General features: G+C 36.7%; 3 protein-coding genes across 3 annotated transcripts; all 3 read right to left on the minus strand.

Moving 5' to 3' along the window:
* Positions 1-272: 272 nt before the first annotated feature.
* LOC136818207 (dentin sialophosphoprotein-like) lies at positions 273-13324 on the minus strand. The gene is made up of 13 exons (XM_067074571.1): positions 12721-13324; positions 10531-12403; positions 9675-9779; positions 8964-9078; positions 8329-8417; positions 7696-7786; positions 6984-7116; positions 6657-6680; positions 5752-5853; positions 4979-5097; positions 4443-4546; positions 4006-4155; positions 273-3397 (listed from the first exon to the last, which is right to left on the minus strand). The coding sequence occupies exons 1-13, from the start codon at positions 13310-13312 to the stop codon at positions 3238-3240; spliced, it is 3657 nt and encodes a 1218-aa protein (XP_066930672.1). The 5' UTR covers positions 13313-13324; the 3' UTR covers positions 273-3237.
* Positions 13325-13481: 157 nt separating this feature from the next.
* LOC136818208 (pseudouridine-5'-phosphatase-like) lies at positions 13482-15088 on the minus strand. Its single transcript, XM_067074572.1, has 3 exons — positions 14777-15088; positions 14294-14512; positions 13482-14086 (listed from the first exon to the last, which is right to left on the minus strand). The coding sequence occupies exons 1-3, from the start codon at positions 14865-14867 to the stop codon at positions 13680-13682; spliced, it is 717 nt and encodes a 238-aa protein (XP_066930673.1). The 5' UTR covers positions 14868-15088; the 3' UTR covers positions 13482-13679.
* Positions 15089-15179: 91 nt separating this feature from the next.
* Positions 15180-24005, minus strand: LOC136818306 (pseudouridine-5'-phosphatase-like). The gene is made up of 3 exons (XM_067074688.1): positions 23994-24005; positions 23630-23732; positions 15180-15689 (listed from the first exon to the last, which is right to left on the minus strand). The coding sequence occupies exons 1-3, from the start codon at positions 24003-24005 to the stop codon at positions 15235-15237; spliced, it is 570 nt and encodes a 189-aa protein (XP_066930789.1). The 3' UTR covers positions 15180-15234.
* Between the last annotated feature and the right edge of the window lie 3041 nt (positions 24006-27046).

The following is a 27046-nucleotide window of genomic DNA, read 5'->3' on the forward strand; positions in this document are numbered from 1 at the left end:
TATCTCCAAATCCACTTTCGGAAGCACCCAAATACAGTAGAACCACCAATTAACAGACGCTCTAAAAGGCGGACACCTTTGATAAGCGGACAATTTACCCCGGTCATTTACTAGTCAAATCCTCACAAAAAAGTTTCCAAAAGGTAGACACTCAATTAGCGGACCCTCCAATTAGCGGGCAAAATCTTTTGCACGAAATGGCAAAAACACTACTTTATCCTCTCTAATTAGCGGACATCGACGGTCAAACTGGTCACAGACTTTCGACAATATTGATTTATCCAAACTATTTATTTCTTAAACACTTCAAAGTTTCATTGAACAAATTGCTTATAGACGTTTGGAGCGACCACTTTATCCAGTCCGTGGATTTACTTACGCCATAAAAATGATAAATTACAATGACCTCAAGACTATAGAAGGGGCCACTATGTCGCGAATAAGCTTCCCGTGTGCAGCAGGTTGTGCAAAGGGATTTTATGATTGATGACCTCATCGAAAAATAAAAATTGTCAAAATTGTCAAAATTTTTGTTTTTTGGAAATAGGACCCTCCAGTGAACATAAAAACGTTTGAAAATTCGTTAAAAAAGTCTATTTGCCAAAATTGGTATTTTCCATTTTTGCCTGTCGAAGGTTGGAGCTTGGGGTACGCCCAGCCAAGCACATTACAGGCAAAATTTAAAAATATCAATTTTGGTTAATAGACTTCTTAAAAACGATTATCAGACTTTTCCGTAATAATAATATTTTATGTTCACTGGAAGGTATTCTTTCCAAAAAAACAAAAAAAATTTGAATTTTGGCAAATTTTCTATTTTTCGACGACGTCATCGTTTCATGACGTCATTTTGCCTTATTTCCTTAATATCTCCTGATATATTCATTTTCAGATATAAGTTGTGACCTTTTTCTTTATCGGTTTTTCATACTCTTTCGAATGAAACAAAATTTTTTCAATTTTGACGACTTTTACTTTGGTTGCCATAGTAACCAATGATGTCAGTTTCCATGGCAACGGGTGGTCACACCCGGTCTCACCTCTCAAATTTCGATCTTCTACATTCAAGGAACAATATTCAATCATAAAATCCCTTTGCACAAGTTGCTGCACACGGGAAGACATAGTGGCCTCTAATACTTCTATGATTCACAAAAACTTCAAGGTTCCAAGGCGTAGGACCAATGAATAATGATACAAACAAACAACGATATAAACGAAGCCCTACCAGATATCCCAGAATATAAACAAGCAACATGCTGAATGGACCTACCTAATGATTAACATCAGATGAAAATAAGAAAAAAGTGACAATAATGGTACAAAAATTCAGAATGGAAAAATAAAGCTTGTGTGTTGAATAATGTAAAATGGTAAAAAGGAATTTCCCCAAATACGAAAATCACTTTAACCATTCAGGCCCAAAAAACCTTTTAAGCTGTTTTTGGCCCAAATTTGCCCAAAAAAATTTTCCTTAAAAACCTGGCTCCGTCACATTTTGGGCATTGCCATTTTGCATCATTGTGCAAAAAATCTGAAAAAAATTATGAGTCAACATTGAGAAAAGCTATATTTTCTTATTTGGTTAAAGGGAATTTCCCCAAAATACGAAAATCCGTCTTTTAAGGCGAATAAGAATTTTCCAGGAAAAACCACTTCAGCCATTCTTTATAGAATCTTGCCCTCCATCTTTGTACAAAAAATCAGAAAAAAGTCCAAAAAACCCTATTTTTAGGTAGTTTTTGGCCCAAATTTGCCCAAATAAATTTTTTCTCAAAAATCGGGCTCCGTCACGTTCTGGGCATTGCCATTTTGCATCATTGTGCAAAAAATCAGAAAAAACTAATGAGCCAATCCTGAGAAAAGCTGGTAACAGACGGACGGACGGACGGACGAACGAACGGACGGGCATGGGTTAATTTATAGAACCTCCACCGGGGTACCCGGAGGTAGGTCCAAAAAGTATTACCGAGACTAAAAAATGGCAAAGCATTGAATAAATGTACCAGTGGAGTTTCTCAATTACTCGCAGAACTCCAATGTTTACTGAAATCCGAGAGAACAAAACTATACCACCTCTATGGACAAGCTCAAAATTGGACACATTCATCGAGTACATGCTGCTAAAAGAAAAGCATCTTATTCAAAAGTCTATCGTGGTCTGTAAGAAGGCCCAATACTTCGCAAGATTCATGTTGTGTTCGAAGTCATTGTGAACAGAATCAAACCATGTTATGACCAAACTATCTTAGATCAACAGCAAGGTTTCATATCGTGAAGAGGAACACCTGACGATCTTCATTAGAAATATCTAGCTCAATGAAAAAACCCGTATATATTTCTTGACCTAAGCTTAGCGTTCGATCACATAATAGAGAACGGGTAGTTTAAAGAAAATTCAGTTTTTTTTATACTAAAGGCTATAATGTTCACGCGATGACCGCGTTAGCAGAAACACCAACTGACACAACTGATAGTTTCTTTATGGCTACTGGGTTCGATAATCTCCGCCGCTGTATAATCTTTTCATGGACTATGTGATGAGAGTATTCAACAATATTTGCTCCGAGGAAGACGCAAATTTCCTGAAATTATATTTCAGAATAAAAGTACCCGAGGGGAAAAAATACAAGGCTACCAGGGAGCGCGTGACGCTGACTGGTTGGACTACACCGACGATCTAAAACTATTCTTCATAAAACTACAAAATCGCAAGATATCCAAATTTCATCTCCATCCCATTTTTGTCCGGATAGTAATGCAATCTATCTGATTACATAAGTCCAATCAAGAGAAGAGCTGTTTCATACAAATCAAAAGGTACTAAGTAACAGATTAGAATTTAGATTTTTTGGTGACAGAATTAACTGACCAAGATTGAGCTTTAAATTCACGCAGGTCTGTAAATATTGACAGATGATCTTTTTAGCAGAAAGCTCAAGCTCGTGAAGTGAAAAATTCCCCAGGGTGCAATAAAAACTTAAACATTCTAAAAATCTAGAAATACAAAATCTTACAAAAAAAACAGCTGTAAAAAATGATTTTATTCAAGCGAGAGCAGAGGGCAAGCGTGATATCGTAAAAGAAGATTTCCTTCTTCAGAAACTCAACCAAGAAGCTATATAATTCGATTTCATTTAAATGCTTTATCTTTTCAGCTGTTTCCATGGTGATTACGTCATCGTCAGAATCGGTTTCATTGATGCTGTCAAGATTCAAAAAAGGAGGTAGCCAGTCTCAGGTTTTCCATATTTTCAAGGAATTATCATAACAATGACTGATTTGTTTTTGTTTTGTTTTTTCCATGGTGATGACGTCATCATCAGAATCGGCGTCATTGACGAAGAAGTGACGTTGCCCAGAAGTCGTTGCAATGTATTTCGATGTAGGATGAATACTGTGCGAGTGAAAGAACATCAAAAATTAATAGGTGATACATGGGCATAAAACAAAATGAATTGAGACACTACAAGAAGGTATTAGTATCAAAAATCATTCAGTCGCAAGTAGATCAAGGAATTTTACGACCCAACAACAGAGTAAATAACAGCATTCAGGTTAATACAAGACTCATTTTTCATGATGGTAGTTGGTTTATTAGTATCAATGGCAAAGGAAGTTTTTCCCGTATCAACCATTGCTGAATGAGCGTCGTCCTTGTCAACCCTATCACAGATCGAGGATCGGGGAATTATAGTGTGAAATTCGAATTTTTTGTCTGTCCTCACTAACTAATACTAAAACCGGAACTTTATTTCTAGAAAGTGTGACCAGTGAAAGAATAGCAAATTGATGGATTGGAATGGATTGGAATGGATTGAACAGTCATCAGGATCTTGGAAATTCAAACTCTCAGCCTAAACAATGCTATTCATTATTAAATCACATGTTATTGAGAAGCAAATCCCAATGAATGAACATTATCCTTATAATGATATGACCCTGTTGACCTAAAGGACGTGGTAAAAACATATGTTATTGTGGGGCAAACCCCAATGAACGAACCTGATCCCATTGACGGCATCTTGATGGGCATTAAAGGAGAACAATGGATGATGTTTGACCACTTCTTCTCCAACATTCTGCATGATGTTGTTGATGTCCCAAACACTGACCTCATTATTTGTGTTGCCGCTACACAGATATCTACACGTTCTAGAGAAGAAGAAAATTATTAAAACTAAGGGCGATTAAAAAAGTGCTAAGTGGAAGAAATACACAGATGCAGGAAATGTAGAGAGTGATTAAAGGCAACACATAAGTAGTTCCACTGCTCCTAATGCCGGCCCTTTAATCCTCAAGTTTCTTCAGGGCAGAAAAGGAGACTTTGCTTCAGTTTATAGTCACTCAAGGCACTGGTTCATTCTTTCTTTTTTGTGTTTTAGCTTGTAATTTATTTTTTGGTGTTTTTCGTACAAATAGAAAAGAAATTATTTACTTACTGGTCGATATCGAATAGAATTCTCTGATTGGTGGACACTTCTCTTTGCATTTTAAACAATGGGATTGACGTATTGCGCATGTCCCAAGCTATCAACTCGTTGTCCTGGTAACGATGATTGAATGAATTAATTAACGAAATTGACACGATTCTCATAAACTTGAAACAGCTTACGAGTTCTTTTTTTTTTTTTAATGTCACTTTTAGAACAGCCTGAATGGTTGCAAGTGACGTAGTTGGTAGAAATAAAGAAAAGTTTTAATAAATAATATCGTGAAGTCATTACAGTGCTGCCTGTTACAAATAAGAGTTTAAAAAAATGCGTAACCGACCTTAAAAGACCGGTCTCCACTTTCGCGCGAAATGGGCGACAGTTTTTTTCTTAACCTTTTTTGCCTGAAGAAAAGATTACGTCTTTTCATCCGTTACGTCAATTTCGACCAATGGAGTTGCTTCATTTTTCAACCGACCAATCACCTTACAAAAACGTCAAAAAGTTTTCGCTCGTGTCGCGCGAAAGTGGAGACCGGCCTTTACCTTCCGTGCACCACTGAACAAATAGAATCCATCACTGGTGAATCGAAGATGCGTTATCCCTCCTTTGTGTTCGCGCAACAAAAATAACGGTTCGTCCTCGTTCGCCGCGTACAAACCAACTGGAAAATAGATGAAACTCAACTTGACAAAAGACAACTGAATTTTTCCGAAAAATCACCGAGAATGAATCACAAAATGATTTTCCGCGTTCGATTTTAATGGAACGCTAAAAAGAGAAGTCTTCAATCGACATCTCTCGAAAATACTGGCTGTTTCAAAAAAGAACTGGCCTAAAATTGAAATTTTGACGTAGCTTTTTCTACTTATGCCAATGTCTTCAAACTTCGCTTAGATAAAATAAGTAACCTTTTCGGAATGTTTCCTGGAAATTTTATCAATATAACTTTTTCAGTTTTGGAAATATGACGTTTTCTGAAAGGTATGTTAAAAACCACTTAATTATAGAATTGATGTCAATCTTTTCTTGAAAGAAAAATTATAGTTTGATGTTTTGCTTTAACAACAAAAGTAATAGGGTTGAAGGGCAACAGAATACTTGTACCCCACAAAGCACAGTCTTATTTATTGATATGCACCACTGCAATATCTTCTGACATTACAACGTAGACCTAACAGCTGATTGATTGTAAGTGACTTAAAATCAGTCAATACGTCACTTCCAATCAATCAGCTGTTGGGTCCGCCGAAGATATTACAATGGTGCGTATCATGGTATCATGAATATTGATTTGAAAATGCGGAATAATGATTACCTGTTTTGGTGAACGTTCCCAAAGCATACAATCCACTATATTGATTTGAAAATGCAATGGAAGAAACGATACCCCTTTGGTTCAAACTCTTCTGCTGTCGCTCTACAAGGAAGAAAGTGTGAACGTGGTATAGCTCCATGGTTATACATCTATCAACCCTTATCAGCGAAATCAGTATTTGAGGAAACTGGTAATGAAAACACAAGTCCTGGAGCGCTCTAGTGAAAAAGTTAGGATACCCTTGCATTGAAGTGATAAGGTGACGCCAATTCAGTTGACAACTGCATTCCACCGAAGAAGCCCATAACTGGGGATAATTCTTTCGTATGGAAAATATTGTGGAAAAGAGTTTCAACCAGAATTCGCTTGTTTAAATGCAGCCTTAAATGTCGTGTACCGTACCGAGGACAAATTTTCCTTGTGAAGTCATAAAGAGTCCCCTCAAAAGTAGGGTCGATAATAGGTGTATTCTTTTGGACCAAAAAACTCTTTGGGAATGGAAATCATTGCACCATCATATATAGCCAATTAATAAAGGAAATCTTAGGTAATTTATTAAGTAGTAGTAGCGCTCAGTTCGAATTATTCAACAGAACGTAATAGATACTATCAGGTGCCTAATAATAGGGTCAGAATAAACAGAGGAGGTTGGAAAAATCTTCCTAATTATAGGGGGGGTGAAAATTATACCTCTAAAATACCCCCTCCCCCCCCCCCAAAAAAAAAAAGAAAGACAATAATGTAATTTTACACTAAAAATCTGGCTATTGAAAACAAAATAAGGGACTCTATTTTGACAGCTGAAAATACTAATAAGGTCCGTAGGGTTCGGAAAAAATCAGGGGGTGTTTATTAGGCACTTGAGAGCATATGCATTGACATTTTTATTCAATTGTCTTTGTTACCTTTCCTTGATCTTGTCTTCTTACCTGGAATAAAAAAAGTTGAAATCAAAAAAATCTTGATGACATTCAAGATGGTGTGGTATATTTATGAGCAATTACAAGATAAAACCGTTATTATTGTTATAAAACTATGTTCCTGAGCTAAAAACCTAAACCCAACTGGCACACAACGTCTTTCCGGCATTAAATTTGATACATTAGGCGTTGAAACAACGTTTTGTATCAGCTGTTGGTGAAAGTGGTCCAGATTTCAAAAGTCTGTTTTCAGAGATGGTTAAAACAAACATATCCTTCGTGTATCATCAGATGTGATGGAAAGTGACTTACGAACAATGCTTCTCTCAACGAACTGTCTTCCAGGTCTGTTCGAATCGAATATTCGTATACAATTGTTGAATCCACAATAAACCTTGCTTCCATCATAGTTAAATGAAACACTATGCGGTGACGTGATCTCATCCTAAATCAATAAAAGTGGAGGTGTGTCTATCTGTCTGTCAGTTTGTTTGTCTACAAAAAAAGTATTGATTATGATTATAACGGCTTGCAAATAACATGCAGTTTAAAAGCTATATATTACAACACCCCCTCCTCGCAGACCCGGTAGGATTTTTTCAGCCAGTGGGGTAAAAATGACGGACCAAAAATCGATTTTTTTAATGGCTGGGGAATTGAATCCCATTGTTTTCGAGCCAGAAAATTCAGTGGGGATGGGGAAAATAGCATGATATTTTGCAGTGAGGGTTGGTTTATTGATTATTTTCAGTGGGGACAGACAGAAATTGGAGGATAATCTTCCACCGGGACGATATTTTGGATATTTTTTCCAGTGGGAAGGGGTTCCAGTGGGTCTGTGAGAAGGGGATGTATTACACTTTAAGAAAATGAATTTGATGTTCTTTGGTTTCTGAGGTAGGCTCGAATACTGAAGGCCTGGAGATTAAATTTATGTGGCTTCCTTAGGTAAAGCTGAAAGTTGCTAAAGAGATTTTTCTGAACTTTTCTAAGATATCATGGATTAATGAAGTGAGATTCTTACCATTTGATCAAAGGAGCGATACGAACATCGTACACGACCAGTGTTGCTATCCCACAAATGAACTGGATGGTCACGACTTGTTGCTAGGAAACTGAAATGAGAAATCATCTGAAATGGGAAACTTGGCAATGGTTATAGGGTTTTCATATTTCGTTTAAGAACGTGGTAATTTTTGCCATTTTGGAAAAAAAACCTTTGAATCGAACGTTTGCTTCCATGCTGGCGCTAACTCGGCAGTCATTTGAATTACAAATCGCACAAAGCAGGACCACCTATTTGGGACGCTTAGACGTTAAAAAATGTTGTATAAGAATTGAAACAAAAGGTCTACATTTTATACATCAGCAGCTTCAGATGTATAGATTAGCTTTAAATATAGATAACTTTTTAATAATCGGAAATTTAATCCACATCTGTTGTGAATGTTTTTTTTTTGTTTGGAGTGTTTCAAAAGGTCAACTAACCAGCATATCCTTTTTAGGACGGGGGTTTTATCGGAAGGCAGTGCTAATTTTCGCGCTCAATCATAGATGAAAATGAAATTTTAAACATAAAATTAAAACTACGACGTATCATTAACTGCTTTTTCAAAAAACAATAAGATTTTTTGTCTTGAAAAACAAACAAACTAACCAGCAAGTATCAGGGTCTTGTGATCTCATGAAAGGATACCATGCCACGTCATAAACTGTTTCACCTTCACTCAACCTCACTTTCGGTTTCTGGAAAAACGAGGAAGAGATATGATGGTAATTTTATTTGACAATTGAAAAGATACGTTTAGTAGGCATATTTCTTGTCATTCTCATTTTTCAATATAACTAATAGAGAGAGAGAGAGCTGTATAATAGTTCCCAGTTCTCTGACAAAAAACAATACCTTCTTCTATCTGACGATATCTGATAGGTGTAAGGTTCACATACACCCATAGCCCAGGTTTGAGAAAAATGGGAACAAAAGTATAAGGATAGTTCTAATCGACGACGTTATCGAAAGCGTAAGTGTAGTGTAGGGCTGTTGTGAAAAATGGAAAAAAATACCCTAGCATAAAGGTAAATTTTAATTAAGCTACTCGAATGGTAAAAATATATTGCTCTCAATCGAAGAGACTAAGGGAAATGGCAATTAGGAAACTAGAGTTTTGACGAGAATTTTCCAAGTTTGTTTTAGAGGACACATGCGTCAAGAAAATATCTTCCTTCCAAGTCCCGTCCAAAGTCAACCGCGTCGTTATTAAGGGTTGATAGGTGTATAAAGAAAGCACATACTAAGTCCGAAGAATTTTCCTCTTTCTCATGGTGTTGTTTATCAAGGGAGCTGGTGTCGAAGATTCTCAAAATGTTATCATCGCTGTTGGTCAGTAAAGCACTCCCATCTGGTGACCTACATTGAGTTATACAAATATAAAGTCGTGAAAATGATTCTAATACATTCTAGGGTTGTTAGCAGGAGTGCGATAAAGATTAAAGTTAATTAACGAGTATGCCAAATAGTTTAACACTGTAGAAATACTCACTAAATAATAAGAGGAATTTAAAAAGAAAGCTTAATCTCATAAAAGTGAAAAAAAAGGTTCAGAGTAGTGAAAATTGGTAAAACATGGGATTGGCCAAAGAAATAAGCTACCTTATCGGGGAAAACTTCGTCGGGGAAAAGTGACGAAATTTTGGACCAGTGACGAATATTTTCCCCGACGAAAATTTTCCCCGGCCTTAATGCGTTTACCAACTACCAGCAAGTGACAAATCTTTCCCCGACGAAAATTTTCACCGACGAAAATTTTTCCCGACGAAGTTTTTCCCGATAAGAACTTGAGGCACAGAGTACCAAAACACGAGCTCAACCAAGCCTGGACATTTGCTAGTTCTTATAAAAAAGGGCAAGGGGTCGATAGACCTTTGCTGTTAAGTCAATAAGTCATAAAAAAAGTGCAATCAATACACCAACTCCGTCACATCTGGTGCAAGGAACTCACTCACCAATAAGAACCTCGAAGATAATTTTCGAATGAAGAATGATATTCTTTACGACAAACACCCATCAATTTTGGTCGTTCGTTTCGTTCGATCCAACCCCAATCCGTACTGAAAAAAATGAAAAATTTCCTATCATGAATGTGAAGATCGAAGTGAGAAAAAATTCTAAAAAGATCTAAAAATCATTATAAAGGTTTGTGAAGTTTATTTTTATTTGGTTAGCATAGTTCGAACCCCCCTTTTTTAAGGGGGGGGGGGTGACACCTTCCAAAAAAGTGAAGAAGGGGGGGGGATCAGAAATTTTCATTAAAAAGGGGGGGAATAGCAAGGAGGGGGGAATCGTTTAAGAAGGGGGGGGCTTACATATATTGTAGATTATTTTCCAGCATTGTTATGAAATTTGGTCTGCATGAAAGGAAGCTCTTCATTTTCACTAAAAAGTGGTATTCTATTTGCCAGACTTAATTTTTCTTTACTGTTTCCCCTCCCTTTTTACCATAAAAAATTTAGCCCAAAACCCTTGGGGGAAAGGCATTTTTAAAGGTTGGGGGGATGTCAAGAAGGGGGGGATCATTTAAGAAGGGGGGGATCAGACCCCTTTCCGCACTATGGTTAGTGAATTCGTAGCCTTATTTACACTTTTGAACGAAATTTCTTAACTCTTGACGTTGATCTTTAGATTAGAAATCCTTTTTAAAAAATCTACATAATAAGCCGGACTTTTTCATTAAAAGGGCAGGTTGCGATGTAGTGATATACTAGGCTTTAAGCTTAACTACTCAGAGCAGCCACTTTTAGAATGAAAGTTTGTTTATTAAAACATCAAACTAAAATGAGAAAGTTCTTAGAAACAAGTCACCTTTTCCATTCCGACGTTTCCATTGGCTCTTGGTAGTCACGTGTGTCTTCATCTAAGGTTGGTTGCTCGACAACAGTTAATTCTTTTAAAGATGGCTCCTCCCTTACTTCATCTGCCATATTGTTTGTCGCATGACCTTCAAAATTGGCAAGGAATGCAGATATACCTGAATACTTGTTACTGGTTGTGCTCTTCTTTTTCGATGTTTGTCGAGTGGAGGTTTCGTCGTCAGTTTTTGAGTTGTTAGTCTCATTCAATTCCTTAGGTTTAAGATCCTGTTCAGTGTTTCGTGTTTTATCACCTGGTTCCACATCCTTTGAAAGTATTTTGGAAAAAGAGCTGTCCTCCTTAAAAGTACATGGATGATTATCGGGATCCTTAGCATCTGATGTTAGACTTGGCAAAATAGAAGATATTGATGAGGATTGTGATGGAGTAGTAATATGACTTTCATTTTTATCATTAGATTTGGATTGAGTAGTACAATGATTATCATTTTTTTCATTGGATTTGGATTGAGTAGTACAATGACTTTCATTTTTATCATTAGATTTGGATAGAGTCGTACAATGGCTATCATTTTTTTCATTGGATTGTGATGAACTTTCAACTATTGAAGGAGGGGTTTCAGGAATAACAGTGGTTTCAGTTTGTGCAGAAAGTTCTTTATCTTCGTCATCTGTGCTTTCAGTAGAGTGTAGATTTTGTTCCTTTGAATTTGATAATTCTGTTTTTTCTCCAGTTTCGTCTAGTTCACTTTCCATGCTTTGGTTATTGACTTCAGTCTTTCCCGAATCTTGAGAGGAAGTTTGAGAGGAAGTTATTAGAGATTTGGTCTCCACATTATTTCGTTGGTTCTTTTCATTACTCGTTTTATTTGTTCCGAATGATTCTTCAGATAACTTAGTACCTGATATAGTGTTTGTGTTTTCGGATGCAAAATCTTCACCTTCATCAACGTTACTTACTGTAGTAATATTTGGCGGATCATCTAAAGAACCTTTAATAGCATTGTCATTCTGCTCTTCCCTTTCAATCTTTTCTGTATTTGGTTCAGTTTCACTTGTAATCACCTTTTCTACAGCTTGTTTCTCAACTTTTCTCTCAATGACAAGGTCACTGTCGTCAATATCTACCTTATCTGTTGAATCTTCGATTTGTGATGAAGTTTCCAGAGAAGATGGCAAAGAATTATCAGCAACGTTTTGAGTGTGACATTCTAAGTCATCGATTGGTTGTTCTAATGAATGATCAAGATCTATGGGTGTAGGAGAGATGACGACAGGTTTATCTTTTGAATCTTCAACCGTTATTGGTGATAAAATGATCGGTTTGATTGTTGGAGATGTAGATACAACTACAGCAGATTTTGAGCTTGAAACTCCATCCTTTTTTTCAACTGTGATAGATGCAATGTTTGATCCAGTGATTGAAGATTTAGAAATTGGAGATTTTGAAGCTTTTTCTTTATTGTTCTGATAAAGTTTATATTTCGGGTGTTTGACGTCTTCGTCTGTGATATCTACTTTCTCGATGACGTCATTTGTTTTATGTTTACTGACAAAAGGCTTCATGAAAATCCCATGAACCTTCCTCTTGAACCCTTGTTCAATGATGACGTCATCATTTTCGTCATCACCTGATGATGAGGAAGATAAAGTGATGACGTCAGCAGTTTTTGTTTTGGTTGATTGTCGCGCTGATTTCTTTGGTACTTTACTTGGTTTAGAATGTTTCGTTTCTTGGGATTTTCGCTTTTTTCCTTCTTTTTTGATTTTGATGTTTTCCAGATTGACAATTTCGATCTTTTTCTCTCCCTTTTTGGTTTCCTCATCAGAAACAATGACCACTTCCTCAACTGATTTTTGTCGCTCTGAAAATTTGAAAAGCAATGAGATTATGAGTGAGATTATTTCAGGTCTTTTCATTCCAGGAGAGAAGTAACAATTAAAAGATAATTTCTTGTTAAAAAAAGCGAATTCAATTATTCAAACACCCTTGTCTCACAGCCCCAATGGTACTTTTTCCCAAAGTGAGGCAAGGGGTCTCACCAGGTCTGTGACACGGCCTGTAGTCTTGTCAGAAGAACAAAAAATCATAGAAACAGGTATCAATATCAGTGTAAAAGTTACAGATACAAACTTTTGATACTGATGGATTAGTATACGCAAAGAATAATAAGAAACAAACCTGCAAACATAAACTCATTCTTCTGTTTTATAACTTCACATCTTTCACAATAATGAGTCACAGTATCGGTCGTTCGGTTATCAATCACGTCAAATAGGTTGGGGATTTCCTTTCCACAAACACTGCAAACAGCTGGTTGAATGTTGAAATTATCCACTTCTGCCTCCTGTGTGAGACTAGTGTCTGTCGTTTCTGAAACTCTTGTGACTTCACTTTGTTGTGAGCTTTGATCTGTTGTTTCAGAAATATTTGTGAGTTCACTTTGTTGTGAGCTTTGATCTGTCGTTTCGGAAATATTTGTGACTTCACTTTGTTGTGAGCTTTGATCTGTTGTTTCAGAAATATTTGTGACTTCACTTTGTTGTGAGCTTTGATCTGTCGTTTCGGAAATATTTGTGGTTTGAGAAGTCTCTGTTCCTTCTTGACTTGTGCTGTTGTGATAATCCATATTCTCTGAAGAACAGGGTTCCAAGACTTCCTTTTGCGTACTGTCAATCTTTTCTTGTTGACTTTTTGATGTATCATTTGTTATGGTGGTTGTTGGGCTTTCGTCTGAAATTTGTTTCTTCTCTTCTTTATTGTGCTCTTCCATTTTGTTTTACTTTTTATTTAATTATTAATTCTAGAAAATGAGAAAATAATAACGTTGCAAAGAATCAACAGCAGAAATCAATGCATCAAAAAAGAATTTTAAAAATCTCGCACTAGGTAGTATAACTTATTGTACGTACTTATTGGACATTTGGACTGTCTACTTTGAATGATTTTTTACAGATATTTCTTATATTTTGCAAAAATTAATAAATATCAATGAGATCCTCAAAAAATTTCATGATTGTATAAAGTCTAAAAAAAATAAAATGTGAATTAAAACTAGATATTCATAATAATTAAAACACCAACAAATTATCAAAATTTTTCCTTGTATAAAATTACACAATACTAAAGACAAGACAACACTATTCATAAGGTGGAAAACCAAATAATTCAGGTTTAAAATCTTCCAGTGAGAAAATAACTTGTGTCGGATTATTATATAATTTTTCATCAAGTCTTCGGTCAGGAACCATAACCACACCCATACCGGCAGCTTTTGCCGCAAGAACACCATTTGAAGAATCCTCAAAAACTAATACATTCTCAGGTATTGGGCTATCTGCAAATTTGCTTGATGTCAATATAAATTGATCAGGGAATGGTTTTCCTCGTTTTAAGTCTGGATCATCCCCAAAAACTTTGATTGGAAAAAGTTCAAACAATTCTCTATGCTTTGTTGTTTTGACTAAGTAGTCTTTATGGAATGAACCAGAAGCCACAGCAATTGGTATATTGTGTTTGTGAAGATGACGTATCAGTTTGTCTGCGCCTAGTGGTACAACAAGTTAAGCTTTTTAATAAAACTAAAGATATAATATAAGGACTTGTATGTTCATTGATTCTCATTGTGTGAATAAACTATGTTGAATGCAAAAGCCAGAGTACTTATTCATTAAGATTATCAGAAAATTTCAACAAAAAAAATGCTCTAATACAGAGTCAATGCAAGAGAATGACCACATAACATCATAGGTACCTGGAAGAACGTTGGCCTGGGGAAAAAGCTCCTCTTTATGGACTTGTTGTTCCTGATAAAACTGTTCAGGCGTGATGGGCAGATTCATCAACTCGACAGCCAACCGATTACCTTCTTTACCCGGCCGACCCATTAACTGCACTTTAATTTCCCAACAATATTTGCCACCATGGGCTTCTGCAACTCTGTCGTATATCTCAGTGTAAATACGTTCAGTATCTAAAACAAAATATTTCAAAGCTTATTTTGCGGGATGAGAAAGTTTGTAGAGGTTGGTTCATAATCTGATGATGGATTGAAATATGATGAAATTTTATACAGTATTGTCAAGTAAATATGTTATTATCAAACTGTTATTAAATTGGAAACCAAACCTTAAACTCATCCTTATCAATCAATTCAATGTTTTCAAAATTAAGATTGGTGACTCTCTTGTGACAAACAGATAGCATTGTATAGCAGTTAACAGATGGAAATACTTGCCTAAGATGAGACCATCCATATCAAAGATGACATGTGTAAATTTTCTTGGAAGAACATCTTTATCATCTTTATCACTTTTTTGATTTTCCATTTTTTATTTTATGTATTTCTTTCTGTGTACGTTATAGAAAGAATTTTTTTATGGAGATTTTATGTATTGTAATGTAGAAGACAAAAAGCACATTTCGATTACCTTCAAAAAGATTTTTAAATGCTAAATAGAATGGTCTCAGTATTGTTTTGGACACAGATAATAATTGAACATTGGACATTGTCTGAAGCAAATTGCTCCCTGCTTGTCCGACCCTGAATTGTAATCTTCACGCACAATAATCAAAAGTTCAAATGAAATCTACAGACGATGATACTTAATGCTGAATTAAAAATATGGAATTCAAAACTGTAAGTGGTTGTAGATTTTTTTTACTTCAGGGTCCTTGACAAGGTCACTACAGACTTTAGTCATAGCAAGGAAAACCAAATAATTCAGGTTTAAAATCTTCCAGTGAGAAGATAACTTGTGTCGAATTATTATATAATTTTTCATCAAGTCTTCGGTCAGGAACCATAACCACACCCATACCGGCAGCTTTTGCCGCAAGAACACCATTTGGTGAATCCTCAAAAACTAATACATTATCAGGCATTGGGCTATCTGCAAATTTGCTTGATGTCAATATAAACTGATCAGGGAATGGCTTTCCTCGCTTTAAATCTGGATCATCCCCAAAAACTTTGATTGGAAAAAGTTGGAATAACTCATCATGTTGTGCGGTTTTCAGGAGATAATCTTTGTGTAAAGAGCCAGATGCAAGAGCAATGGGCACATTGTGTTCTTTCAAGTGATGTATCAATTTCTTGACACCTAAAACAAAAATAGAGAAATTTAAATAAATTTTGGTTACTTTTTCGACTAAAGATGAAAAAATTTGAAAAATGCCAACATTTATTTCCTTACTTGCAGGGTAATCCAAATCCGCAGCTGATTTCACCGACGTCTAGCTCTTCACACCACTCAGCACAGTGCTCAGTGCAAATCCAGCTCTTCATTGTCGTGTTGATTCTGTTGCCAAGATAAGTTTCCACCAATGTTGACCAATGATGGGGCTTGATGTTGTGAAGCCGATGAGAGGAAGCCTGCCATGATCACCAAAACCAACCACCCTCTGCTACCAATGTGAGAAAGCGAAAAACGCTAGTGTGGGCTGGATAAGATCGAATGATAGGTGAAGACATGATGTTATAAAAAGACTGAATATATTTGACAATGAAGACATACTGTCCAAATAATCCCAAACTTTATCTTAGCTGATCTGGATTATGCCAATATTTTAGTTAAATGAATATGAAGATTCATTGTTGTCTTGTCGATGGTCAGGCTTCAACTGTCCTTGCTGGAGAGAATTGACTCTCACATGGCACAAGGAGGAGAGCTCACTCGGCCCAATCTCCCAGCAAGGAACTCAAAGGAGAAGTGCACTGGGGGCAAGTAGAGATCTAGACTAGCCTCATGTTCAAACAATGATCTCTACCGTCAGGGCAAGATGGTAGACCTAGCCATAATATATATTATACAAACATATTATCCATGTAACATATAATACATATTATCCTATTAACATACATGTAACTTTCAATCATAATATAACCTTAGTTCTGCTTCCTTACATATATTTAGTTTGCCATCTTCCCTGACAGTAAAGATCATTGCAAATAAATGGATAGATAGATAGGCTAGCTTTAAAGCTCTAAAACACCAGACGATCTCAATCGAACAGAACCGACGATCGAACGAGTCGAACAAATCGAACACAATCGACCAATTGAAATTCGATTGTCGAATGCAATCGAACCTCAATCGAATATTACCGCAATTTTCAGATTCGATTGATATTCGATTGATATTCGATTGCGTTCGATTGAGATTCGATTGCATTCGATTGCGCGATGCTGGCGGTCATGATTCCCATTTTTTTGCTTTGCTAACATTGAAGCCCTTCTTTTTTTTGCACGGGAAAACATGTGGTTTTGAACCGTGACCTAAGGATTCGGCCCGAAGCGAGTAGTAAGGGCGGGATAAGAAAAGCAAGTGTTATCATGAGGGCGTAAGGACAAATTGCCGAATTAGGTCACGTGACGAATCATATCCTTTCCATACGGTTGAGAAAGTAGGGTATGACGAAAGTGGTGGATTATATGTTTTCGGGACATCATAGGGCGTCAAACACTCTTCTTTGATTTACGATGGAAAATCGGCCTTCTTTAGAGCATCATAGAGCAATCAAACGTAGTTGAAAGACGATTAAACGGCAATTGAACGCAGATGAACGACAATCGAATGCAGTCGAACAACAATCGAACCAATCGAATATTACCCAGAATTTTGACGTTCAATTGAGATTCGATTGCGTTGGACAATCGAATTTCAATCGGTCGATTGCGTTCGATTTGGTTCGACTGGTTCGAACATCGATTCCATTCGATTGAGATCGTCTGGAAAACATGGGGCCATTCGCTCTATGATAGAATTACTACCATCGGAGGGTGACAAAGGAGTTTTAGCCTAGCAGCTTAATCTTGGATCTCATTCTGAATCTAAGTTAGCAGAAGCTACTTTAATGGGATAAACTTTCGCGGTGATTAAATTTCGCGGATTTCGCGGATTTGGGTGTCATCCGCAAAATTAAGTCCCAATGGAAATTTGGAAGGGCCTCATCCGCGAAATATTTCTAAATAAAACTCAAAATATGTCAAATGAATACTATTTCAATGGCTACTTGCATCAAAGAAGCGCAAATAATGCATATTTAAATATTGGTACTGAGCATTCAAAGGAGAAGAAGGATATAATGTGCAAATATTATTTGAGAGGGAACTGTCAGTTTGGTATAAAAGGTAAAAAATGTCAGTACAAGCACCCCCAAGCTTGTAAAAAACTTTTGAGACATGGAAATAAAAAACCAAGGGGATGTAATGAAGGAAAAAACTGTAAATTTTTCCACCCAAGGATGTGTTCCAACTCTATCAAATACAATAAATGTCTTGACAAATCGTGCAAATTTGTACATGTCAAGGGAACACTAACTGAGGATTCGATAAAATACAGGAAAGATACAAATTTGAGAGTCCCTGGCGAAATTCCTGATGCCAGTGATAAGGAGAGGGATTTTCTAATACTCATCCAAAATCTGAAAAACGAGATTTTACAGACAATGGACAAAAAGTTTGCAGAGATGAACAAAAATCAACCTCAACCACCACCAAGGCTTATGAATCAAGTCCCAAATTTCAACCAATGGTCAACTCAACCAATCTTTCAACACCACATGCACAACCAGCATATGATGCAAGCTTAGAATCATTCACGCTACTCAACATTCAAGGACTAAAACCATTAACTGTCCAATCATCTGTCCCATTTGTAAGTGATATTTTACATGAGAAAAATTCACTTTTCATCGCTCTAACTGAGACGTGGCTTGCTGATCACAAGGATGCAGAAGTTGAAATTAACGACTACTTCATAATTAGAGCAGATAGATCACGAACCAAAAAGAAATATGGTCGACACAGTGGAGGAGTAGCACTTTACATTAGAAACGACATCAGTTCAACCTTTAAACCAGTGTTGCAGTATTCAAACGGTGTGAATGAACTGCTAATTGTTCACTCCAAGAAATTAAACATATTGATATCTGTTATTTATCGACAACCAGATGACTCATCTCACGGTCATCCATCAACCTCGAAAGAATTTTCTGAAATATTAAAAAAGATGAGAGATACTTTTAATACTTTTGCAGAAAATACCTTACCAGACATATTCTTGCTAGGAGATTTTAACCTTCCACATGCATCCTGGCCTTGTGGGAGTTCTACAAAAGGAGCTTCTAGTGATGAGAAGCAATGTTTATATCTGCTAAGTGAACTTGCAAATGAATTTACGTTACAACAGTGTATCCTTAAGGAAACACACAAAGATGGCAATATACTTGACTTAGTATGGACAAACAACCGTGAATTAGTACATAGCTACTCATGCATCCCAACGAACCCAAACATAACGCACCATTCATCTGTAAATATTAACATTCATAAAACTATAGAAGCAGTAACTGAAACAAACGACAGAATTCCAAGTAACTCATTTGAAAAATTCAATTTCTATCACGAAGAAATTGCCTGGGAATCTGTAAAAAATGAACTGTCTCAAATTGACTGGGACAATGAATTTTATGAATTAAAATCTGTAGAAAAATTTGAAAAACTGTTAAAAATATGCGAAAAAATCGTAGAAAAATTTGTTCCAATTAGGAAACCTTACAAAACGAACAAAAATAAAATAATTCCGAGAGAAAGGAGGATTCTAATGAGGAGGCGTTCTAAGCTAGAAAAAAGATTCATCTCGGCAAGAAACTGTTTTCAGATCAAAAAAATCAAAACCCAACTTGTTGATATTGAAAAACAATTACAAACCTCATACAGGAAGAGTACTACAACTGCAGAAAAGAAAGCTTGTGAGGCGATCAAACTAAATCCAAAATATTTCTTTTCTTATGCGAAAAGACATAGTAAGACCAAAGCTAGAATTGGTCCTTTGATAGATAAAACAACAAACAATTATGTGTCTGACAGTAAAAAAATGGCAGACATTCTTCAAAAACAGTACCAATCAGTCTTCAGTACACCACTCGAAAACGCAAAATATAATGATAAAGACAGTGATTTTGTTTTGACTGATATTGATTTTACGAAAGAGGACTTTGTGGAGGAGATTGGAACAATATCCAAAAATGCAGCACCAGGACCTGATGGTTTTTCTGCTCTCTTTCTCAAAAATTGTAGTCAAGAACTAGCAACTCCTTTTTGTTCAATCTGGAGAGAGTGTTTTGATAACGGGGAAACACCACATCTCTTCAAAGACAGTCATATCATTCCTATTTACAAAGGTGGGGACCAAGGTGAAGCCCAAAATTATCGGCCAGTGTCACTAACCTCGCACATAATGAAAACCTTTGAAAAGATTGTGCGAAAAAACATTGTTAATTATCTAGAAGAGAATAACATTTTTAATGACTCCCAACATGGCTTTCGATAAGGTAGATCTTGTTTGAGTCAACTCCTTGAACATTATGATACAATACTATCATACCTTGAGAGAGGTATTAATGTCGACACAATTTATTTGGACTTCAGTAAGGCATTCGACAAAGTTGATCATGCAATTTTGTTACACAAATTGTCACAGCTCGGGATCAAAGGAAAGCTATTGCGATGGATTGAATCGTTTTTGAAAGGCAGAAAACAATCTGTTGTTGTAAATGGTTTCAAATCCGAAAGTGCCCCTGTCATATCAGGAGTACCTCAAGGAACAGTACTTGGGCCAATTTTGTTTCTTCTGATGATTTCTGATATTGATGATAATATCAGGTATTCAATCCTTGCAAGCTTTGCTGACGATACTAGAATGCTTAAAGAAATCCAAGGAATAATTGACACGTTCAAGTTGCAACATGATCTCAACATAGTTTATGATTGGACTGAGAACAATAACATGAAACTAAATAGTTGTAAATTCGAACACTTGAAATACGGTAAAGATACTGAATCAAAAAGTTTATCAACCTATTTCACTAATAACAAAATATAATTGAAAACAAAAACTCTGTCAAAGATCTTGGAGTGTGGATGAGTAGTGACTGCTCATTCACTGATCACATCAATAAAATGATAGAAAAAGCTAAGGACATTTCTAGTTGGATTTTGAGAACATTCAACAACAGAAGCAGTGATGTTATGATAACGTTGTGGAAATCCTTAGTTCTCCCTCACCTCGACTACTGTTCTCAGCTTTGGTCACCAAACAGCATCCACCAAATTGAACAGATTGAATCAGTACAAAAGAACTTCTTCAATAAAATCAAAGGCCTTAGCGCTTTCGATTATTGGGAACAATTGAAAATGTTGAAAATGTATTCTCTACAAAGGAGGAGAGAGAGATACAGAATTATTTATATTTGGTCGATACTAGAGGGTATAGTACCAAATTTCAGCCACACTGAAGGAGATGGCACTGTAAAAGGTGGTGTCTCGTCTTCAACTACAAGCCGTCATGGTCGAAAATGCAAACTACGAACAATCGAACGAAGTAGCTTTCGCAAATTTATTTGCGAGAGCTTAGCTGTACAGGGTCCAAAACTCTTCAACAGTATTCCCTCTGACATACGAAATATCACTGGCTGTTCAAAAGATTCCTTCAAGAAACGACTCGATAAATATCTGTGCTCTATACCCGACGAACCTCACACTACGTCGCGACAAACAAGATTGGCTGAATCAAATGTTCTTGTCGATCAAATAATACGTGTTGGGCTCAACGAGCTGGACAGATGAATATCATCAAATCAAACTGAAGTATACTGAAGTAAGTAAGTATATTTCAACAACCAACATGCATTGGGTCATTCCAGTTTTTATTCGTTACCCCCCAATGGACGACATGGAATTTCTGTAGCAAATTGCTTTCAAGAAAGTCCGGAATTTTCGTAACAAATTTACAAAATACCTTATCAAAACCGTGGAATTCCGTTACTGTAACCTAAAAAAAATATGGAATTCCAATACTTTAATGCAAAATTAAGTAAAATTCATGGAATTCTGATACTTTCTCTTTAAAGTTTGCCTGGAATTCCGTGCCAAAATTTATTTCAAAAATTGATGTCATCCATTAGGGGTTAATGTTTTTTTTCTGGAATGGCCCATTATTTGAAAGTAAAAGTCACAAAATCGTGAAAATATTGCCCCCCAATAGTGCCACCCGCGAAATTAAGTCCTCGCAAAATTTTCTAATTTCGCGGATAGGCCCAAGCGCGAAATTTAATCCCCGCGAAAGTTTATCCCATTAAACAGTTAGTCACACTAGCGTCCCGCCAAAATGAGTATCAAAGATTAATGCTGCGAAAACGCTATATCGTTTACTTGACTCTCAAGCAAAAAAATGCGCCGCAAAACTTCAAAAGGGATTCATGAAAAAATAACCCGGCGCTTTTTCATGAAATTAACATTTTCAAAAACTTTGAGAAATTGCCTAAAATTTGAGCCATAGATGAAAAAATTTGAGCCAAGCCAAGCCAACCTTGAAAACTAATTTGAAGATCAACTTCCCAAGAAAAAGATCTACGGGGAGGCGGAACCCACCTAGATCCGCGCACCGCCAGATAGGCTATCTCCCGGAAATTTTGCCGGACCTCAAACAATGACCCATTTACATGTGCGGAATTGTTTTTACTTTAGCGTATAAACAAGGCCTTAAAAAATCGAAGCACTGTCTCGGGAATGACAAATTTTGGTTGGTTGATTTTGGCTGCTGCACGTTTTATTTTGTTTCCAACTTTCAAGTTTTAATTAATATTGTCTTGCGAACTTGATTCAGGTACCGTGAAAAAGGGTAACTTGCATCAGTGGAGGCTAACATGCATATACCCCAATTCACAGACTTGTCTGGTCATGGTTTTCTCACCTTGTATATGAAAATCAAATTTAAGAAAACATGTACCAATTAATTGAGGAAAGATTATTATAATTACCATGAATTGCGTTTCCCAAATGACCTCACTTTTACACGCTTCATAATCTAACATCTTGTTATTTAGAATTTTCAAAAGAATGAGTCGCGATTACGTCATTAGTCCAAAATATGATCGGTTGAGAGATGTGAGCCTGGTTTCCCCATCCACTCGGTAAAATATTCACCACCCTTCAGCCACCCTGTAGAGACAGGGGCGGCAAAAAGAAGTACAGTAAGTACGCAGCCTTATGGAAACCACCCCATTTTGACATTTTTTTAAACAAGTGGCAAAAACGGGGGAGAGTGTGCAGAGGAGAGCAGGCGAAAGACATTTACAATCACCCTCTTCGAAATTTGTGACATGTTGTCGTGGGAAAAGAAAAGTGATTCTGATAAACCAGACCCCCGCGCTCGATAGGATCGATCATCGGAACGGCTCGATGACGGATCGATATGTGATCGATGGATTACTTATCGATCCGGATTGGAGATCGATAGAGGATCGATACTCAAGATTTTTTTAAGCTTATGATTAGTTATCGATCTATCATCGATCTATCATCGATCTTTTATCGATCTTATCGACCCTATCGACTCTATCGAGTATATCGATTCGTCATCGATCGTTAATCGATTCGTCATCGATCGTTAATCGATTCGTCATCGATCGTTAATCGATTCGTCATCGATCGTTAATCGATTCGTCATCGATCGTTAATCGATTCGTCATCGATCGTTAATCGATTCGTTATCGATGCATAATCGATTTATAATCGATGACGAATCGATTAACGATCGATGACGAATCGATTAACGATCGATGACGAATCGATTAACGATCGATGACGAATCGATATACTTGATTGAAATACTAGCTCGATAATGGATCAACGAAGGATCGATACTCAAGACTTTTTAATGGCTGAATCTTCCATCGATCTCCTATCCGGATCGATAAGTAATCCATCGATCACATATCGATCCGTCATCGAGCCTTTCCGATGATCGATCCTATCGAGCGCGGGGGTCTGGGATAAAATGTACGTTTTTCTATTGTCAAGTAATTTTGTCATAATGTTTCCATGTCAACACTTTGAAGAGAAGTAATATTGCTCTAGTTGGTCTGTGAATTGGGGTATATGCATGTTAGCCTCCACTGATGCAAGTTACCCTTTTTCACGGTAACTCTCATCCTTGTTGTTGAAATGTATCCTGAAAGCTTAATTTCCTAGTGTGACTAACTGTTAAAGTAAATTTGGAAGGAAGTCAAAAGTTGCTTCTTTTTTAAACTCTTATTGAAAAATTCTTACCCAAAATCAAGCCATCCATGTCAAAAATAACATGTGAAAATTTTTCCCAAAGACATGATGATAACAACAGCAAATAAAACTAGAAATGAAAGAAAAGAAAATCGAATCGAATCAAAATGAAAATGGTTTCTGCAGCAACTGTACTCTGGTCGTCTGGTACAGCATGAAAATGGTAAGTAAAAATTCCCGCGCAGGTCCGTGGTCACTCTCTCTACAAATTCACTTTCTGAGGGTGAAAACACAGTCACACTCTATAAAAGTACTGACTGTTAAAATAATAGTTTCAAAGATTTTTCAAGTCATGTTTGGTAATCGATTTTTTAAATTTTTGATTTTATACTTTTTGCACCATCTTTTGTCTATTCAAAAACATAATTAAAAATACTGAAAAATAAATCTAAGGTCTGCAGATTAGACCGTAGGAAAACTCTCCGCGCTGGAGGACATCGAAATATCAAAACATCAAAACATCGTTTCTTCTACGTAGAGAGTAAAAAAAATTTCCAAAATGTTCCATCAGCTGACTGACTGCCAGGCGCCATGGTAAACCTTTTTTAAACTTTTCTATCTTTACCTCTTTTTCCTTTTTTGTTTTGACTGATTAAGACTTACAACTAACTGTCTGTAGGCTTTGTTTGTAACCCTCTAGTGGAGTTTTCAAAAGCAGCAGAGCCAGCAGCCCCAACCAAGGCCAAGCGTTTAGTGTGATATGTCATGATAGGGACTTTTCCAGCATACCGTCAACTGCTCTAACTTGGGACGATTGGTCGAAACATGGGACTGGTTGATATCTGGCCTGTATTTTCACTTCTGTTAAATCTCTTTGACAACAAATTTGTTTTGATAGGACCCTGCCGACGCACCGGACTGTCCGGTGTATTTGTCCGGTAGCAAAAAGTATCCTTTCTTCATTACACCGGACGCATTAAGTCCGGTGTAAGTCCGGTGTTGCATACAGCACAGGGAATTTTGGACGTCTGACATTTATGAAACAAAAAATTAAGAAGCACCGGACGCAACCGGACTGGTCATGTCCGGTGTTTTGATTGTCCGGTGGAAAAAAATATCCTTCTCCGACACCGAACATCCGACTTCCTTAAGTCCGGTGTAGAAATTGTCCGGTGGTAAAAAAAATTCTCATTTTACACCGGACTTTTGTGTGTCCGGTGTTCGTTAAGTCCGGTGTGTCGACAGGGTCCTGTTTTGATAACTCCACCAAATTTATCAATCATTAAGTTAGTTCCTACAAATTTGTTTTGATAACTCCACCAAATTTATCAATTATAAAGTTAGTTCCTCTTAGAGTGCACAGACACTCGGGTGTCTTCCACTACGGATTTTTTCATATTTCGATTTAAAAGCCTAAGAAATTGTGTATTTTTTAATACGCCGTTCATTAACTTAAATCAAATGACTTTGGAGGTTCAGTGAAATGATGGTGGCCATATTGCCGTCCCATGTTTTGTCAGATAGTCCTAAGTTAAAGCAGTTGACGGTAGTAATTACGTGATTTAGAATTTTTTTTTGTGTGATTGTGTGAGATTGCGTGATCAGAGGTTAGACATCAGTGCTCAAAATTTTCAAATCACGATCACTTTCTGATGTGTTTTTTGCTGATTTGTATGGATCGCCATAGCTGCCATAAGTGCTCTTTTCATGCGCTCTTTTTTCATTGTGATGCGCTCTATTTATTCGCTCTTTTGGTTCGCTCCATTTGTTCTTTTCGTTCGCTTTATACTGTATGTGCTCTTTTACCGTCAACAGCTCTAAGTTGGGACTTTCTGACAAAACCAAAACATGGGACAGCAATTCGGCCACCATTTCACCGAACCTCCTAAGTCATTTAATTAACATAACTGCGAATCATAGATACCGTGAAATCAGGTAACTTGCATCGAGGGAAACTTGCATAGCCCATCAAATGCCTGACCAACCAAAGAAGCAAAATTTCAAAACAAATGAACTAGTACGCAGCTCCGCTTGCAGCTATACTCTACCATTTTAGAATCTCATATTTGATGCGCGAGTAGACAGGATCGCAGGTAAAAAAAACAGTGTGGATTGACAAATAACGAGTGTGTAACTTGCCGCGCAAGTGACGTCAAACGCTCGATCGTTTTGCCACTAATTTGGTCTTCTTCGTTCCAGACATTTGCGTGTGTTCCACAACAGATTTTGTACAAAAATAGCGCATCACAATTAAAAAAAGAGCACATAAAAAGAGCACTATGGCAGCTATGGCGTTCCATAGATTCGCATGATCATGGTGATTGAAGACAAAAATTTGCGTGATATCGTGATCAAAGTTACCAAGTTACCACGCTGGGGGTAACGATTAAAGGCTACCCATACACCCAATCTTGCAGTATGTAAGGGTGATATTATTGTTCAGATTTTGACACCCACACACCGCATGCCATACAGCCGAATGGGATGTACAGGCATTGAACTCAATTAAGATGACTCATCTGAAGTTGTTGAGTATCCAGACTACAATTTTTGACAGACTCTGAGTGAGCCCTCTAGTTCAATGAATCTCAAAGCTTTGAAAACCCAGGCAGACACGCATAATTTCAACATACCATGAAACTGCAAAAACTTTCAAAACTACTTAAAAACTCCCTCTCATTGACCAATTTGTTTACAATGAGCTACATCTTGAGTTTTCAGACTTTACAATTTGACACGGTTTAGAAATGATAAAAGAAACAATTTCCATCATCAATTTTGAGTACTTTATGTAACTGCTTTACTGCCAGTTATTTGTGGTGAAATCCTTTGGATTGATAGGCTAAAAATGATATAAAAAATAATGGAAATAATGCAAAGGGGGGTCTAAAAGCGATAACCAAGTAATAGTACAAAGAAACAATTGGAATATTATACTTTAATGGGATAAACTTTCGCGGGATTAAATTTTGCGGTTTGGCCTATCCGCGAAATTCAAATTTCGCGGGGACTTAATTTTCGCAGGTGACACTATTGGGTGGTAATATTTTCATGATTTTGAGACTTTACTGGCAAATCATGCATTTTGGTTGTTGAAATACACATTATTAGCGCTTCTTTGATGCCAGTATACATTCAAATAGTATTTGTTTGACACATCTCGAGTTTTGTTTAGAAATATTTCGCGGATAAGGCCCTTCTTAATTTCCATTGGGACTTAATTTCGCGGATTTTCGAGGATGACACCCAAATCCGCGAAATCCGCGAAATTTAATCCCCGCGAAAGTTTATCCCATTAAAGTATGTTATTTAGGTTAGACATGTTCATAAAATGGTGAGCCTAAAAATGATAATTCTGTAACAAATAATTTTCTTGTGCTTTTGATAAGAAACACATTGCTATGGTAAAAGGTTTCAAATTAACGAGGGAGTGACATTATGACA

This window comes from Clytia hemisphaerica, unplaced genomic scaffold (genome assembly GCF_902728285.1).
Source record: "Clytia hemisphaerica strain Z4C2 unplaced genomic scaffold, Clytia hemisphaerica genome assembly, whole genome shotgun sequence".
In the NCBI taxonomy this organism is placed as follows: domain Eukaryota; kingdom Metazoa; phylum Cnidaria; class Hydrozoa; order Leptothecata; family Clytiidae; genus Clytia; species Clytia hemisphaerica.